General features: G+C 39.5%; 1 protein-coding gene across 4 annotated transcripts; it reads right to left on the minus strand.

Annotated features, from left to right (window-relative positions):
• Positions 1 to 135: 135 nt before the first annotated feature.
• On the minus strand, positions 136 to 13,623 carry mlf2 (myeloid leukemia factor 2). 4 transcript variants are annotated; one of them, XM_022244255.2, is made up of 10 exons: positions 13,536 to 13,603; positions 12,676 to 12,824; positions 10,006 to 10,082; positions 9,186 to 9,339; positions 7,984 to 8,082; positions 6,871 to 6,999; positions 6,344 to 6,416; positions 4,934 to 5,020; positions 3,617 to 3,728; positions 136 to 2,259 (listed from the first exon to the last, which is right to left on the minus strand). In XM_022244255.2, the coding sequence occupies exons 3-10, from the start codon at positions 10,053 to 10,055 to the stop codon at positions 2,166 to 2,168; spliced, it is 798 nt and encodes a 265-aa protein (XP_022099947.2). In that variant the 5' UTR covers positions 10,056 to 10,082; positions 12,676 to 12,824; positions 13,536 to 13,603; the 3' UTR covers positions 136 to 2,165. The 4 variants fall into 4 exon arrangements, with proteins under 4 accessions (XP_022099947.2, XP_087003423.1, XP_022099946.2 ...); XM_087147297.1 differs by having other exon boundaries at positions 13,372 to 13,598; XM_022244254.2 differs by lacking the exon at positions 12,676 to 12,824 and having other exon boundaries at positions 13,536 to 13,623.
• Positions 13,624 to 18,125: the final 4,502 nt, after the last annotated feature.

Here is an 18,125-nt window from a genome sequence, read left to right on the forward strand (position 1 = left end):
ATATGCTCACCTTTTGCAAATTTGAAGCACACATATTTTGTTTGTGCTTGCTCATGGGTTGAAGATTAGAAAGCTGCCATCCACTTTTCATGAACTGTCACACACAAACCACTCAAACTAGAGATACATGGGTACTCACTTTCTCATAGATATGTATTTAATTACTACACAACAGAAATATTCACCTGACATTGTTGAACCTTTTTTCAATACTTGTTACTGAAAAGACAACTCACCATCAAAACAAATCGGTATGTTATTTGCAAATTCATTCGTGTCAAAAATGCAACACACCACCAAAATATGAAAGTAAAGGAATAAAAGTACAAGTTACAAACTCACTTTAAAAATTTGGTGTAATTTTGGCCTTCACTTTTTAAAGTTAATTTTACAATAAACCAGTTCAGTCCTGGTATTTTCACAATGCATGGTAAATCAAGATATTAAACTTGATGTCAAGCGTGCTGGAATACATGCATGTTTGATATGAGTCTGCATAATGCTCATGCTATTAAGGGCAGTGACGGGGGGGGGGGGGGGGGACACTGCCCCTTCCCCAAACATAATGGGGTTTTTTTATGATTAGAAGTCCAGAGACTTCAAACAGTGCAACACATTGCATTTGGATGATCATATGTGACCTGCTCTGCAAAAAAAGGTAATAAATCGCACAAGGCCAAAATACATAATGGCCCGTTGTATTTGGAAAGGGCAAAATTTCTTCGAAAATGTGATTTTGTTTTTTTTCCTTTAGTAGCTTTTATAATTTTTGTTTAGAATTTGTGATTATAAACATGGGTACTGATCACAAAAGATGAAAAATTGATCATTCAGTAAGAAATCCTGTAGATCTTGTTTCCAAGATCTACACTTTATGAGCTTTTCTCGAAAAGGGCTTTTATCGAATCCGAAAATGTCCATACATGTAATATACAAATGAATATGTATCTCAGGAACGCAGAGCACTACAGGGGTCATTCATATATCAAATTGTAGCTTTTGATGTACAGAATCCAGCCATATCATAAACACATAACCTGAATCTGGCAACTTAGCACCCATTTTTCTAGAGCCGGTCACATATTACGGACGTAAAAAAAAATTTCAGAAAAACTGTTTTGAACCACTCAGTTGCAACTATGATTACAGAGAAGATACAAAATCTCATTGACAATATCTTGTGCTTGTCATATGGTATATCCTCTTTATAAAAGATCCGTTTAAATTTGATGCTAAAGGAAACTACCAACAACATGAAATTTCTCAAAACTTAACAATGAAGACGTCCATTTTTTTTACATAGACAGAGTTCATGCTATACACAGCTTAGTTTTCAATTGCTACACCTCAATATTTACTCTGCTCATCAAATCTTTTCTTATGACTGTCCCTTCCCTCATCGCCCATCCAACTAACAGAAACTAATGTACAATATCAAATGCGGAGGTGTCTTTACTCAAAAACAGAAATCCTGACAGCGCTAAGCAAGCACTGCCTCTTTTAAGCCATGGAATGAAGAATTACCTACTCATAAAATCTTGGTCTTGATTCCAGGCCACTGTTAGCTGTTTCTTTTAAAAGTCCTATGGATATTTGATAAAATGTGTTATTTTCATTGACAATCTTCATTGGGGTCTATTTCCAATTGGAAATTTTGTGGACCATTGTAGATAGTACAAATGGTTAGCCCTTTACCAGCGATGTACAGGAAACAAAATTATGGTCTTAAAAGAAGTACAATTGTTGAAAGATGATGTAGGCAGTGTAGCTAGGTACTGTGAAAAAATTGAAAATATAATGCCAAAGCACAGCTATTGAACGATAATCTAGAAACATGAGCAAATGCTATAAACAAGAGCAACACAAAAAACAGTGATGAGAAATCACAAGGCGATTCCATGCTAAAGTGGACATGTCGTGGAATCATTTCTGACCTTATCTTCTTTACCCATGGGTAATTCTTCAACAAAATGGGGGTTTTCAACTAAAAAAAAAAAGACTGTGGCAACAGTAAACAGTAGCATAACCTTTCATTCCACTTTGGTGAATTGTGTTAGAGGTGGGTGACAGTGCGACTAAATTTCCACTTCTGCATGGAATCGCCCAGGACTGTGTTCTTTTTTTAATAGATCTCTGTGAGTTTAGTGTCTCTTGCCCCTTGTTCTTTAGTCATGATCACGACTCCTGTGACGACCTCCTTTGCTTGGGCCGGTAGGTCTGGATGGTGAGCGGTCCCGTTGTACTGAAGTGTAATTTTCCCTGCACAGACACAAATGAAAGGTCACTTCTTAAGTTCAGCTAAAATGAATTTTTCTTAGAAACAATTTTATTTACTTTTGTACTCTTCAACTTTTTTTGCTTCCTATTTAGTTAAATAAATTGAAAAGTGCACTTTTTAATTGAACACTTCAAATTATTCATGCTTTCCTGGACAACTGAGGGCGCTGTTGCTAAGAAGTCATCCTAGGAAGGCAAATTCAGTGCATAGTTTGCTCTGTTCAAATTGCAAATCCAGAATTTATTCACTGAAAACATTTCTGAGAAAGGGATTGATACTTGTTTTATACTGATATGCACATAACCAACTATGAATCACCAAAGAAGAGAAATTTTAGTACAGCAAATTTCACAAAAATGCAGCACTTTTTTGTGTCCAAACCAATGTAAGATATGTATTGAGGCTTTCTTCCTGGAATGACATCATAGATTTGTACCTGAATATAAAAATACTCATCAGCATGAAAACCAAACAGGCAGTAAAAGACCCTTTGAAACAGTGAAACAAAAGTTGAAAATAAGGTTAGCTGAGACACAAAGGTGCACTTTGAAGGTTTGTAGTGACACAAATTGATTGCAGCTACCGCTTTTAATGGAGACCTGGTGATCAGTACTGATTTGTGGCTTTCTTAACCCTAACCCCTAGGGTGTAGGGGTTTGTAAAATCATATTTAAATGGAAGGATTTGAGACTGTTAGGGTTAATTGAGTGGCTGTCCACTCAAGAAATTAAAAAAAAAATTTCACACAATATTTTCACGGCCTACTCAGAACTTTTAAAATGTGACCAAGTTCAATTCTTGAAAATGGTCTTCTACAGCTAACTTTCCAACCTGAATCCAGAAACAGGTTCTGCACTTGCAGAGTGGGTTGCACATGTGGATGCTCTGCATTTAGACAAAATTCTGATCCTAAGAGTGCTATATCATTGCTATTAGCCTACAGTTGTTGCAATCATTTTAACAAAACTTAATATCAGTTTTATAATTTTAATCCAACACAACTTGAATCACTCTGGCACCAGGCAAGAAGAGACAGGTTGATGGGAATCACTAAGTCTCCAGCACGCACATGGAGTCGGAAAATCCCAACATAGATAGGTTGCATGTGCTCAGCATGTCCTGCATCAAACTCACATCATCTGTGTGTACATTGTACATGTGGTGATTTCCCATCACAGGAATGAAATTGAAAAAACATGCAACCTCTGGCTTTTCCAGTGCCATTACCTTGTCGGCACTGGTTTGGGAACAAATCTGTGATTAGGTCCCAATTTCTTGCAAGAGCGCCCTCACAGGGTAATGCTCACGCGCTTGCTGGTGTATTATTGGCATGCGTACCTTCCACTGGTGATTGCAGGGGTGCTTTGTCTATGTCTGCCAGACACGGCATGGTGACGGTTGTATCGCTGCGTTCGTTCTCTCCACTCACTGTTGAAAGCATCGGCCTCAGCTGTGAAGGACAAATTCAAGAATTAAAAACGAAACAACTCACAGCGTGTGGCTTTTCTATGGCTTGTGTCTTGTATCGGATGCAGGAACTCTCAAAATAAAATGGTGAACAGTGTACATGTACTTCGACAACCAGAATCTGAGGTTATTACTACAGTGGCAAATCGCTTGTGGACAGGTGGTACAAATGCGTTACATGCCTCTTCAACCAATAGGGTGTTGTGATTTGCCAAATGCACGCACACATCAAGCCGAAGAATGTGCATGTGAGTGTGGTGCCAGCACAGTAATGGCATCTAATCTGAGTTGTCTATCATGTGGATTGCCTATTTGATCTTGAAGCAGCTCTGGTGTATCAGCACAGTGTTCATTCTTCTTCACGCTCTTGCAACTCAATTCATCGTGAGGTTTAACTTGAATAGGAGTGAATCAACGATACCTGCAGTGCAGTGAGCCAGTTTGGTACAGAGTACCGAAGTGAGTAGGTCACAAGCACACTTATGTGTGTAAAAAGCATGAGCAGGAGTACCTGTGAGTGAATCAATGCATGCGCACTCCATTCCTTTGTGCGGCATCAACTTGTTCTAAATGACATTTGGTACTCTATTTCAAAAAGCCCAGGGCTTTCAGGAACAAAGAGCATACGTGAGCCAACTTATGGCTGCGACAATAGGACAATCTATTGTGTGCATGGGTAGCTGCTCCCAAAGAGCCTTGGAGTGGGCATGCGCTGTTGGAATACTGAACTGGCTCATTATTCTGAAATGCTGAAAAGAACAGTGTCTTTTTACTTTTTATGCTAAAATGAATTCTCCCATTCATGAGCAGCTCTGTTATTGTTCTTGTGTGTTGCATTCGGAATTCATACAGAGTACAAAAATTCCGCTTGTTTTATTCTGTTCTATAAATAAGCAAATGAATTCAAAACATCTAAGCCCAGGTGGCATATAAGCTTCGCAGTGCGAGAAATGACGAGTTAGCGTTCTGGTAGTTCAGTATGACTGTATGGTTTTCCCTGACTGAAACCATGGCAACAACATCTTCAACTGCTTGGATAATTTGAAATGATTCAAAAAGTGCCCTTTTCAATACACCTAACCCCAAATAGATGTCAAATAGTTTTCATATACTGAAGGAGCATATAGAGATGCGAGAAGGGTACATTATGTCTAAAGAGAAAAAACTTAAAAACTTGTGTCTACTGACTCTCATCCAGGTTGGTGAAATCTTGCTTCTGTTCCATCTGGCCTGTACGTGAGTTCCGTGATCGCTCAACGACGTGGGCACGATCCCCTAGAGAAATGAGAATCACTTGGTCATAGAGCACATACAGTCCAAGCTAAACAGACTGGACAAGATACATGTATGGGGTATTCTTTTCTGAGCAGTCCAATAAGAAACATGCCAAAATCGCGCATGTACACTTAGAAGGGGTTTAGTCTGTGGCAGGCAACAGAGGGGTTTATACACTATGGTTGCTACGTTTAAGAGAAAAGCTGTACATTTTTTTTGTCGAGGCCAAAAAGCACATTTAAGAAACACTGGACAAAACTACAATGTACTTAAGATTTAATTTTAACGGGTCTTGAAATGGGCAGTGCTTAAAGAATGAATTTTTCATGCTATTATTATTGTTATTTCTGCTTTACCCATTACACAGTTTGTGCCTAATATGATTTAGGTTTCTGAAATATTTGCTGTCCCTAAACAGTATCACAGTTTCCAATTTTTGTTTAAAATTAATTTAGTACCTTTATTTATTTTCACACTCTCTGTTCAGTTTATTAGAAATTTTGGTATTTGTCATTATCTTTTACAGTCATTTTTATTATAAGTCCAATCTTGCTGTTTTATGTGTGTTTTTACATGTATACCTCTTCAAGTTTGGATTGACAGGTTTTAGAGTCACAGTGTTTGTTTATACTTTTGTCAGTCCCGGCCAACTTGGATGGGTTTGTTTTTGTTTAGTTTGTTTACTTGTTTATGTTTTTTGTTTGTATTTTGGAATTGCATGTTGCTTGTATTCCGTTGATGGCTGAATAAATAATAATAAAAATATTACGACCACTTTTAAAATAGTCAGGCATGTTTAACTCATATTTTCACTTTCTGAGCAGATAATTGTGCCATTAACAGTAAAAAATGCCTTCCACTTGATTTCCCCCAGCACACAGACACGTATGGGAAATTTGACTGATTTTGACTGATATGACAACTGTGTCAAGAATGCAACTTAGCGTAGGAGGATTAATACTACAAGAAGAAATAAAACAGTGCCACCTTTGAAGACGCATAACGAATTGCGTACTATTCTATGTTCAGCAAACTCTCTAAAGTCACAAACTATGGAGGGCCTGACGTTTGGATCCCAGCAGAATGTTTCTGAAGTCATTTAGACATACCAAACAGCACCTCACAGCACCTGTGTCATGGTCAATACTTCCTACGACCATCAGACCTACTCAAGGCCTCCAGTGTGAATTCAAGTCATGATCTATTGACATGACCTGCTACAAAAACATTCCTTTGTCTTCATTCACCCTGTTACTTGGAACTGGTCTTCTATTAGTCTCAACTGCAATACTGGACAGTCCATTTGCGCTGCTTTATACTTACCAAGGTGATGACCGACAGCCATCCTTTCCAGTCCTACCTCACTATCTCGCACTGAGCGCCGTGTTTCTTTCACCTGCACATGTGAAAGAAATTGGGACATTTCAACTTGAAACCACTCTGAACCCTACAGGACTGCGCAAGAACACCAGAAAGAGATAATACAACACGAATGCTTGCATCAAGAGGAAAATCCAGCCAGATCATGTTTATTAACATTGCAATGGATCTTCTTCCTGAGGAAGCCATTTTTGATCTGGTTCATCAAATCTGTTTTCCAAATTGTTAACTGCTGAATGGAATCAGATTATTTGAGAATTCATGTGGGTTCCAAGCCTTCCTTTCAATTTGTTTTCAAATCTGGCAACGGCAAAGCAAATCTGACGCTACAAAATTATCCCAGCAAAAATTCATTTGAAGTGGAATGTGTTCAACTTTTGACCATTTGTAGCACAGATATGGGATCCGATGTCCAAATTTGGCATTAGTAATCACTTTCTAGCCAAGTGAGAACCAGGCCCTTAACATACCCCTCCTGGTGCCTTTCTGGTTGAGGATGTGGCCTGGTAGACCTTGGGTGCCCCATTGCCATCAGAGGAGTAGCTAGTGAAAGAAGAATGGGAGAAGGAGTGGACATCGGGGCTGTTGGCCATGTTCTCCTGCATCAAATACATCATACAATTTGTTCATGGCATATTTTTCATTATAACAACTTAAAATACCTCAAGTCTGATTTTTTACCTTAATTCTAGGAAGTAAATAACATGTATTTAGTTGTTACAGTTTGTACCTTGATATCCCCTACTAATGAATTCTCACGGTATAGTATCCGTATCCTGACATATTCAATAACGTGCGAAAAAAAATGCAAAACCAGACTGTTTGCTTGTAGTCAATAGAGGGCGCTACACCTGTAGCAACATCTTTGTTTCCTGTGGTTTTAATGCGAACAGTACAGGCCCTGTATCTGCATTATTTTTATCCTGTTATAAATGTACACCAAACATGAAGCCAGATGATATTCTTGATTTATTATGGTGTGCCAGCAAATTGGTGATCAGTGCATTTTCCGTGGCTGCTGCGGACTGAAACAAGCACCCAAAATGCAGATTTTTTTTTTCATGGCCAGGTTTACACAAAACATGGAAATCCCCGGGTCAACTGAAAACTGCATGCCTGATTTCAGCCACAATAAAATATGCACGTACCACATGTGTACACGTATAGTTATGCTAACGCTATAGAATACCGAAGTCCGACGTCATCTAGAACCACACAGTGCTGTACAAATGAATGGAGTACCGTACATGCACGTTTTGGTTCATGCACTGATTCTCTCACAAATACCTTTTATGACACACACACTGTTTATTGTGTTTGTGACGCATTCGTTTCAGTACTTTATTTGAACAAAAACCTTGCACTATACATGTACATGTAGGCCTAGCTGTTGTGTATACATGTACATGTGAGACGTACATATACACAGAATGCCACATCAAGGGACACATATATTTCTATCCATTTCTAGGGTCAAATATCTGCATAAGGTTAACCATTTAAGAATCAAAGCTGATAAAGTAGCAAAATGAAGCAAACTACACATGTACAACTCCACGATCCTCATTAACATGTATACTCACAAAGTTACGATGCATATTGGCCATCATGCTCTGCATGTTACTAAACATATTCCCAAAGCCCATGCCAAAAGGTTCCTCCATGCCGAAAGGCTGCAGTGCCTGTGAGGTCAGAAAAAAAGGTAAGATGGATCATCAACAGTGCCAAACAGCATCTGCTCACAACTTTTACCGAGTCCAGGAAGATCTGGCACGTCTGAATGCCAAATTCTGGGCACAACGTGACCCTCAACAGTGACAAAAAATAAGGTCGAATGGACATCTGAATTCCAATGGCATCAGGTACCTGGTCTCCTGGTAACGACTCTATAGGATTTGTACACAAATGTGCAAGAACATTGACCGTGCAATTGTCAGCTTAACACTGAAAGAGTACACCTGCACATTATACATGTAACTGAAGTACCAAACTGGTCATCAGACTGCAGTGTAGAAGGCAGCCATCCTTGATACTAATCAGCAACCTTTTTCTTGTCAATCCATGCATCTGTTTCATGAACGACTCGCAGCTTTAGCAATAGGGGCACTCTTCACATCACTGCATACACACTATAACGTGAGTTCACATATTCAGAATTCATACATCGACACCCAATGATTATTCAGCACTGCTAAGGAAAACAAAACACCAAAACAAAAAAGGGTTCTGATTCCTCAAAGCAAAAGAAAACGGATGGTATGTGGAGGTGAGAATTTTTCTTTTACAGATTCAGTGCGGGGCTAAGCAGTAACCGGTTTAAAATATCAACATCGAGACAGGTCTGACGGCACTTATTTCAAATGAAATGAACCTATGACACTTTAAACAATACTACCAGTGTGCAGAAATAAATCCATTGAAAATTTATGCACCACTGCATTCAAACTACAATAGACACTTTTTTCTGTAATTCAAATATCACATTTTCCCCAAATTTCTCCCATCCCCCCCAAAAAAGAGCCTGTAATGTTTTGTTGTCGAAATTGTGTAAGTCCGGAAACAGGAAATGTAATTCTTTTTTGGCTCGGCAGAAAATTCAGCTCAGCGAGTATAGAAGTTAAGCAAAAACCAGTAAGGAACTAGTCGAAAGAAATACGACATGTTAACAGGTATTAAGCTACGTACATGTATGTGTACTTTTGCTGAGCCAAAAATTGGTGTGCTAGGAACATTTTGTGCTTGGCTGCATGATGGAATTGGCTTCAACAGCATCCCATATTTTTACCTGTCTGTCATAGTTACGGTGAGCACGTCCTGTCCCATCAAAGTGGTCTTGACCCCTACCTCCTTCTAACGCCATGAATGGGCTAAACCCAAAGGATGGACTGAACACAGGCTGCATACGTTGCATGTGGCGTCTGTGCATGTCATGCATGTCGCTGTAACAAAATCACATTGAAAAGACTGCTGGACTTACTCAAGCAGCGCTAGTGTACGTATGTACAATGTACATGTACACACTGTACAGGGTTTTACAATACACCGATGTACAAGTACACCAATAACTGTGATGAGATAACTAGGCATATGTACAAATGTTGCTATATTGGGAAAATGAATAATCTTGATCAGAATTCAGGCATCAAAAGTCCAAATCTATGAAATCAGGTACGCTCCCAGTGCACGTACATGTATTTCACATAACACACCAGTACAAAATGCAGAGGCCTCCAAATTGTCAATTTGTAAACTTAAATTATTATTTTGAAAGAACTGGAAACATTTAGAGTTGACAAATGCATGTACGTGTACGTGTATGGGTAATGCGCATGGATAGCATACAAACAAACGTGTACATCACCTACATGTACATGTACATTGCAAGTGTAAGTTTTACACATTTTTCCACTGATACACAAGGCCTGGTGGAATTTTCAAGCAAACAGAGTGGCCCAAACTTGTACTCCCAGATGGCTACAAATATATTAAAAACTACTTTCAAAACTGCGTCTTTCAAAACAAGAACGAAAACCAAATACTATAGTTGAAAATACCGCAATTCTTTCTTGAAGTGCCAAAGGGATTAGGAAATTTCTGTGACCTACCTGAAAAATGGGTCTTCGTCAAAATCCCTGAACATTGAGCCAAACATCATGGACAGAATGTGACGACAAAACAAGACCTGGAAAAAAAATGATTTCTCATTGAAATGGACTGTATTTTCTGCATCTTCCAGACTGGTCACTCCTGCACAAAATATCCATCTCTACTTGTACAATCTTTCACCACAAAGTCTCACAAAATTCAACAAGAAGTTCATCAGGTACGGTACCAAACCTCACAAAACCTGCTGTTAGGGTATGGCAGGTTTGGGGTCATGGTATTTGCTAACATTACAAATTGCACGATAAACATTAAAAAATACGAAATCCTGACTGAAAAGAAAAGGCCTATGTGTGGCAAGATGAAACTGGTGTCTGAGCATCTCTACAGGGGCATCCTACCGATACAACAAGAAACCAAGATTAAGATACAGGGGGTGGGGCTAGACATGGGAGAGGGGGAACGGAAACAGTTCCATACATGGACATCACTTGACACCTTGTCCACAAACTCTATGAGCCTGGTCTGCCAAATTCTGTTTCTTAAGTACGTGTATATTCTTAGATTCTCCCCAACTAAACTGGACTAGTTAGGATACATAGTATGTTAGCACTTTCTGATGGGTAAGAAACCACTGCAAGGGTAAATGAGTGATGTCTGTATACATGTACATAAACTCTTGCCTTGGAGAAGAAATGGGAAACAACAGAGGAAGCAAGAAGGGAGGAATTGAACAAAGGGAGGGGGGAGCTGGAATGGGATACATGTATGCTCCCACATGTATTTGTGAGCCTTGGACTTCTCAGTCAGCTTCACTCACCTGAGAAGCTCATTGATTAGCCCTTAACTGCAATACATGTACATGTACCTCAACTTTTCCTGATCGGGAAATTTGGGTCTCCGTACTACCATTTATTCCTACACAAATCATTCCCGATTGTTCAACCAGCAACAAACACAACAAGGATATTCTTGATCTTGGAACCAGACAATGTTAAATAGTAGGTCCCAAGAGCATGGTCATGTTAAAGAACCCGTAATGTTGGTGATCATACCGTACATGTTCATGTACACTGTACATGCTCTCCTCGGGACTGAGTGGGAAATTACTGTTGCCCCATGCACGTACATGTCAAATTCTCTCAAATCATGGTCAAATTTACTCGTTAAATCCCCACTGCACATGCTTGATACAAAATAATTTATAAACATCTATTAGGATCCACATGTATACATTGTGTACATGTATTTATCACTGTCTGCACGGTTCCTAGACCAGACAGATTCCTACTGTGTTTACTGCCTGTTCTAAAGTACAACCAGGAATGATCAGTGTTTAAAATGAATGGTGCCGACAATGTTATTGTTGAGATAATAAAGACAAAAATTTCACCAACAGCAAAAGTCGGCCAGCTTGGTTGAATCAATAAACTACATGTAGGTTCAGTGAGAAAAGCCTTATGAAAAATATGGGCAGATGGGATAAACTAGTTTTGTTTGTTACCTAGAATTTCCAGTATCAGTCCACTGCAGTCCCTCCTACACGCCGCACGGCTGCACGTACATGTACACCGTAGGCTTTCGATTCAAAGGCAATGCCCCAAAACTAAAACATTGCAAATTTGCTGGAAAAACTGTTCCAGTTTGTGAAATTTTGGCCTCTTAAGAGGCTCTACTTGTGACCCACCATCCCCAAACAAGGCTGAAGTAGGTACCTTCATTTCCCTGAAAATGAGGAAATTCTACTGCTCATGTCTCCATGGAAGTTTCACACCTATTACTATCTGTGTAAACCTTCTAGCAGACAGAATTTAGATTTGACATGGATCACTTTGAAGTGTGAAAAAAAGGTGAAATAGAGAAATTGTCAAGCATCCCAGTTAACGACTTCAGCCTGGTTTGGGGATGGTGGGTCACATTTTTTTCAATGAGTCAATCACACCAATGCCACTTATTTACTAGTTGTCTAGGGCAAAGCTGGCTAGCCGTGCTTCATAGGCCTTTCTTAATATTTATGCAAATTTATTCCCGGCAACTGGAAACAAGGCTGTAAGGGACTTGCGTGTCACAACAGCTGTAAATGGAAGAGATAGAGCTGGTTCCTGAGATAGCCTTCGGATTAAGGGAAAATTGCATCAAAAAGGCTCCAAAAGCAGTGGATAGCAACAGCTTGATAAAGGCTTCAAGTATTTTTCAGAAGCCTGCATTCATAATCTGAAGGGCAATAAGCAGTTTATTAATGGGATTTTATCTGGGACTTTTTTGTTGATGTTGCATGTATGCACCGTTTGACGTCTTGGACATTGAGCAGTTTGAACAGTTTTATGTCATTCGCCAGGTTACCTTTAATGACTGGGCTATTTCCTTTTGAAGTTCAGTATTCTATATATGTAGATGCTTATTCGAAAATTACAGATGTTTAGTTCAGTATGCTGGGTGCAATCTAGCCCCACATGTAGGGCTGTGTACGGTTTTGGCAAGCTTTTACATGTGTATTAACCCTAACACTCCTCAATCCTTCACCTGTTGGAGGACTGAGGAGTGTTAGGGTTAAGGTACTCGTATAAAAGTCCAAACTCTGAGGAACACACCAGTGTGAGTAAAATTGTCGAGTCATTCTCATTTCAGAAGATATTAAGATTCAAAGTTTGTGACAATCCTGCAGTTCATACCTTGAAGTAGGGCTGAGATGGGGACAGGAAGAATTTCAATATGTCACAGCTACCAAACCGTTGCACTGCTTAGCAAACAGTCATCGACGTGCATGAGCCAACACAGTATGTTTTCTGTGAATGGTCAGCTAGGCTGACGTGCAATGACGCTGTCAATAGGACATCAACATTAAAATCGCTATTTGAGAAAAGATGGCGTCTTCGAGCTCGACATTTGACATTTCCACTTTGAAGGGGACATTTCTGTTCTCTTCCCACATGTCAGTAAACCATATTATCATTATGGAAACCCTAATAAAATCCATAGTTAGACAAAGACGGGTGCATTGATCATGTTAATTTACATGATTTACAGACAGTTTTAATTCAGAGGATTTGACTCAGGGTACAAGCTATTCTGAGTGAAATGAATTAATGGAAGCAAAAGCCTAGGCTATGGAAATGGAAGGTACTTGGACCTAGACCTAGCCCCACTAGTGTGGCACGGACTCTTCACTCCCTAGAGTCCTTGCCACACTAGTGGGGCTAACTTGGACCCTGCTATCGCCCAACCAGGTCTAAATGTTTAAAAGGCGATTTATAGGGTCCTAGTTAATCGGACTAGGGGCATACTATGATGTAGGCCTATATGTACATCAGATCATGGACATGATGGACACTGATGCCAGGTTTTCTGTATCTGATGACACAACCTACCGAGTACGCCCGATGAAAAAATTGCCTGTCTCAGAACTCTATCTGTGCTTGTCCCTCTTAGGCTTTACCAGAGGGGAAAAAAGACTCTTCAAATTTCAATACAGCCAATTAAACGCTAGCCGTCCTGAACAGCAATTACGACTAGCTTCTCGTAATTTCCTTACTTTGTAACTCAGTAAATGTTGATGGAATTACAGATTGTGTCACTGTGTTTACTGAGAGACAGTCTGGTACACGCATGCGCGTCATAATACGTACACACACATTATCCCGTAACGCACACATTTTGCAACGAGAGGCCGTATACCCGACCAATTATATAGCGCCCCCTTGTGGCTCGGAACAGGTCTACATACACCGACGTATATTATAAAAAGCCAGCCCTTGCAACGCCTTTGTACGATACGACAAAGAAGCCAACCAGCGGCCATTTTACCAAGCCAAATAAAAAAGCGCGGGTTGGCTCCTGTCTATTGACGTCAGGAAGAACAAAGGCGGGCATTGCCAGGAAAGCTTTGTATTCGGCTCGATGAAATGGCCGCGATTGGATTCAATGACTCTATAAGCATTGCAAGTCCAGATTTCAAAAGGGGAAGCTTTCTTGGGGACAAGTCCGAGTCTATAGTCTCCTTTCAAAATTCGAGAACCATTTTCCGATCCCCAGACAGTTATATACAAAACAAGCTATTATTAGTATTTATTCATGCCACTTTTTCCATCACATACATGAGGGGCATAGGAGAAGCAAAAGCGATTACAGTCACTATGATCAAAGACCCACTCCTCAGTCATCAAGTTGTGTACGGAGTAAGCAAATAAAAATACTATTATTTAAAAGTATTTGAAGCCGAAGGTTATAACTTTAAAATATTTAGATATAAAAAAAGTAGTTACTTGAAATTAATAAAGATAATGTACGCAATCGAATATGAACTTGAATAAGGTATAAGCAATTAATGATAAAAGGACATAAAATAAGTGTAATGAAAGACTGAATGATAATTGGCAAACAGGAGGTTGATAAAGTACTTAAAATGAGAAAACCTGCTGCTCCTCAACAAGGTATGAGTAAAGTAAATAAATAAAATAAATAAGAATAAATAAAAATAGAACATACAAATATTTTAATATAAAATAAATAAAAGAGATGACTCACTGGAAATGAATAAAAGTGGAAAGGAAAAAAAAATGATGTAAAAAATTGAATGAATTAAATGAATTAAGCAAATAAGCAATTAGCAATAAAGACACAACAAATACAGAAATATATGTATAGGAGAAGAGTTGAAAACAATGGTTTTGATGAGAATAAGTGTGCGATTTGCAGAAGAAATTACATACATAACATGATCGTTCCAAGATAGCTGAGCATTCATAGTAACTACAAGATATTTGACCGATCATACCGCTGTCAGTGAGATACCCGAAAGAAGATAAGGGAGCGATTGGTGTCGTTTGCGGGAGATGTGCATAAGTTTAGATTTACTGGCATTGAAGGCCATACCGTTGGAATGACTCCAAACACTCAGCTTATCAAGGTCCTGCTGGAGAGTGCAAACATCAGAATGAGCATGAACTTTACAGTACAATCATCAGCGAATAAAGCACAATCAGAATTAATATTATGGACGATGTCATTGACGAATATGTTAAATAAGAAGAGGTCCATGCACATGTACAACGTTTTTCCTCATCTATGTTGGTAAACTTAATCCCACGTTACTCGGCGTACGGGATTGGCACGCGTCGACCTTCCCAGACCCTCGAGCCTCAGCCTAAATAAGATACGAGTCCAAATCACAAGTCCGAGTCGGCATGACCACCCTCACAGTGCGCTCACTGAGATCCATAGCTAGAAGTACCCACGTCGAGTCGACTTGACTCAACAGTTGAGTTGTCATTCGGTTTGACGCACAGGCGGGTCGAAGTGTCCCAACGGTCGAATTAATGGTCGAGTTGCCCCAAAGGACGAGTTGTCTGAACCCCCTGTGATGGTGCATCCTATAAACATGCATTCGGGAACTAGCTGTATGCGCGTGCGATGTCTGTCCCATCAGCCCAGCCATATTGGTCGCCCACCACGAAAAGGGCGCTATGATGAGAAGGGCAGATTCGTTTTATAAATTTGTGAAGAGGAAATGGGTCACAACGGGGACACAGCTAACTGCAGACTTGCGGAGCATGGATTGATAGCTGCAAGCTTGAATTGTGTTAGTACGGGTGGCTTAATGTATGTAAAACACACACACACACACACATACCCAAGTGTGTATTTACCTGCAACTGGGGACCCCCTATTGTTCCTCTATTGTTTGTACTTTAACTTTTTTAGAAGACCACCCATATGTTTTGTACACAGTTGTCAATCGGGGACCCTCTGTCAATCGGGGACCTTATTGTCCTCTATTGTTCAGGGTCCCCAATTGCATGCAGAAACAAACTCACTCACACAAACCAATACAACCCAACAAACAAACAAAAAACCTGACGATGTCCAGCGCAGTTACACCAGTCAAAGTTGTGATCGAAATGTTTGTGATGTGAGGAATACAGTGCCATTCCTGCTGAAAAAAATCAGTTAAATTTAAACGTTACTCAGCAAGCAGTTCGGGAACCGAGCGAACGAGACCTATAGCTGGTAAAATGTGCGGAAAACTCGATCTGTATTTCTGTGTGCACTGAATCATACATGCATGCACAAACAATTACGAGACGCGAATGGGATCGGAAACCTCGTATGGCAGAACGAAGTGATGACTTCCCAATCACAGTTTTACAATGATTTGGCCGATGAGTGTTCGAAACGATTTGCCCTTTCCTGAGCCCTGTATGCTGCGCAGTGGTGACCCTTTATTGCAGTTGGGCAACGATCGACTCGCCTGGCCGAGGTCTACACAAACAATGATTTTTGGTCTTTATAGGCATCAAAATTCTGTGACGTCAGTTCTGTAACAACAAACACGAATAAGGCAGAAGTTTTTCATTTTGCACAGGGAACCAATCTCACGTGGACAGAAACTTTCTTTGTACGGTTTACAACGTCAAATTGATACCGTTGGAGGACGTTCCCATAGACTGTGTGTAAACATGACACCCTTCAACTGAAAAGACCAAACCCTAACACAACCAAAAGTGCTTAGTTGATTGGTTAAATGTTTGAATATTCACGTTTGAAAGAAACCATTCATGTTGACTTTGGAAACTAACATTGTAGGACTTGAACCTATAAAAAACGGCGCTTCCTTCCTGTGCCCAGTTTCAATCATAGAAACCTTAATTTTTCTGCAGTTTGATAACAAACACACTATAAATGAGTAAAAATCATGACATTTATTATCAAAGTGGTGCCATGATTAGTTTAACCTTGCATATTCTAATCAAATTTAACGTATATTTTGCAATTTTAAATTACAGCAAATGCAAATCAATACTCACTTCCGAAGAGTCACGGTAAAAGCGAATTTTCAGCGAATAAGAATGTACATTTGTTGTAATTGGCAAGGAATACGTAAATCCGAAATCCTAATCATGAAACGTAATGCACATTCGATGATTTGAAGGATACAAAACGAAGTAGATTGCTTGTCATAGCGTAAATGAAACCAGGTTATAAGTCGTTTTCAAAATCTACGCTAAATTGAAATTTTACTTTACAAAATAGATCGCGCCATTTTCCGAGAGTTTGGGAGGGGGAGCCACCTGTCGTATACCCTAGATTGACCTTCAATAAAAGATATTGCAGATAGGCAACGTTCCCCCCCAAAAATCAGTTTTTGATTGATCATTGATCTATTAAACTTAAGAATCACATACGTGTATCTTTGTATATACACTATGCTTAAGACTAAGCGCATTTGGAAGTGTTAATTAAAATTTGAGTAAGGGTACCAGAACGACTGGGAATCCATAAAACAAACAAAAAATAATAATATATATTATGGCCTTTTATTTGCTTGCCGGCTTAATGCTTATTTAATGCAAACAAACATTTACATAATACATGTATTGTTTCATCAACAAAACTTGCCGGTTCTGTGTTCATACAACGTCAATATTATTATAAAACAACTATATAAGATACGAACATTGTTTCACATCGATAAGACCTTGGTTTTCCTTTCAAGCTTTCAAATTTATTTTATGTCCATGTTCACAAAAATTGTCGCGAGATATGACATGGCAATAAGCTTGTTGTGGACGTAAATTTTGAATTAAAATTTCACTTTGAAATGATTTCAAATTCTTCTTAACAGTTTAACCTTCATACAATATATCCGGGCTACTTTTGACATCTCGTCATATTCAGTGGAAAAGGAAGATACACCAACGCTCTGATATAGCAGTACATTCCATGCAGTCCCCTGTAGCGCAAACTGGGGGGGGGGGCTTTAGCGCCGAGAGCTATTTTTTGTCGTATGTGGGGAGAGGGTTCAAATATACCCCCAAAAATAGCTCTTGACGCTCAAGCCCCCCCCCCGTTTGCTCTACAGGGAATGGAATCTACTTCTATATCAGAGCGTTGGTGTATCTTCCTTTTTCACTAAATAAAAAGGAAAACCTGGGAGAAGATCCCGAGCCCTAGCCCCCTTGGGTGAGCCACTTGTGTAAATTTGTGATATGGAAAACCCCTTTCTTCACTGATATCAGCCAGAATGTGTCAACAAAGGGCCTCTTGCAAGTTTCGCTTGCATGGACTAACCAAAAAAGGACTGCAAGCAGACACAATGATGAAAAGCCGAGGTGACAGACACAAC

The sequence above is a fragment of the Acanthaster planci genome, linkage group LG16, assembly GCF_054643075.1.
Source record: "Acanthaster planci isolate LZ-2023a linkage group LG16, COTS_SCS, whole genome shotgun sequence".
Lineage (NCBI taxonomy): Eukaryota > Metazoa > Echinodermata > Asteroidea > Valvatida > Acanthasteridae > Acanthaster > Acanthaster planci.

Bases quoted from the DNA above. Each gene is read 5' to 3' on its own strand.
- mlf2 (XM_022244254.2), bottom strand. From the start codon at position 10,055: ATGATGTTTGGCTCAATGTTCAGGGATTTTGACGAAGACCCATTTTTC. The intron at 8,083-9,185 runs GTAAAAATATGG...CTGACCTCACAG, and splicing joins ACCGTAACTATGACAGACAG to GCACTGCAGCCTTTCGGCAT. The intron at 3,729-4,933 runs GTCAGTAGACAC...TGTCCTTCACAG, and splicing joins TTTCACCAACCTGGATGAGA to CTGAGGCCGATGCTTTCAAC.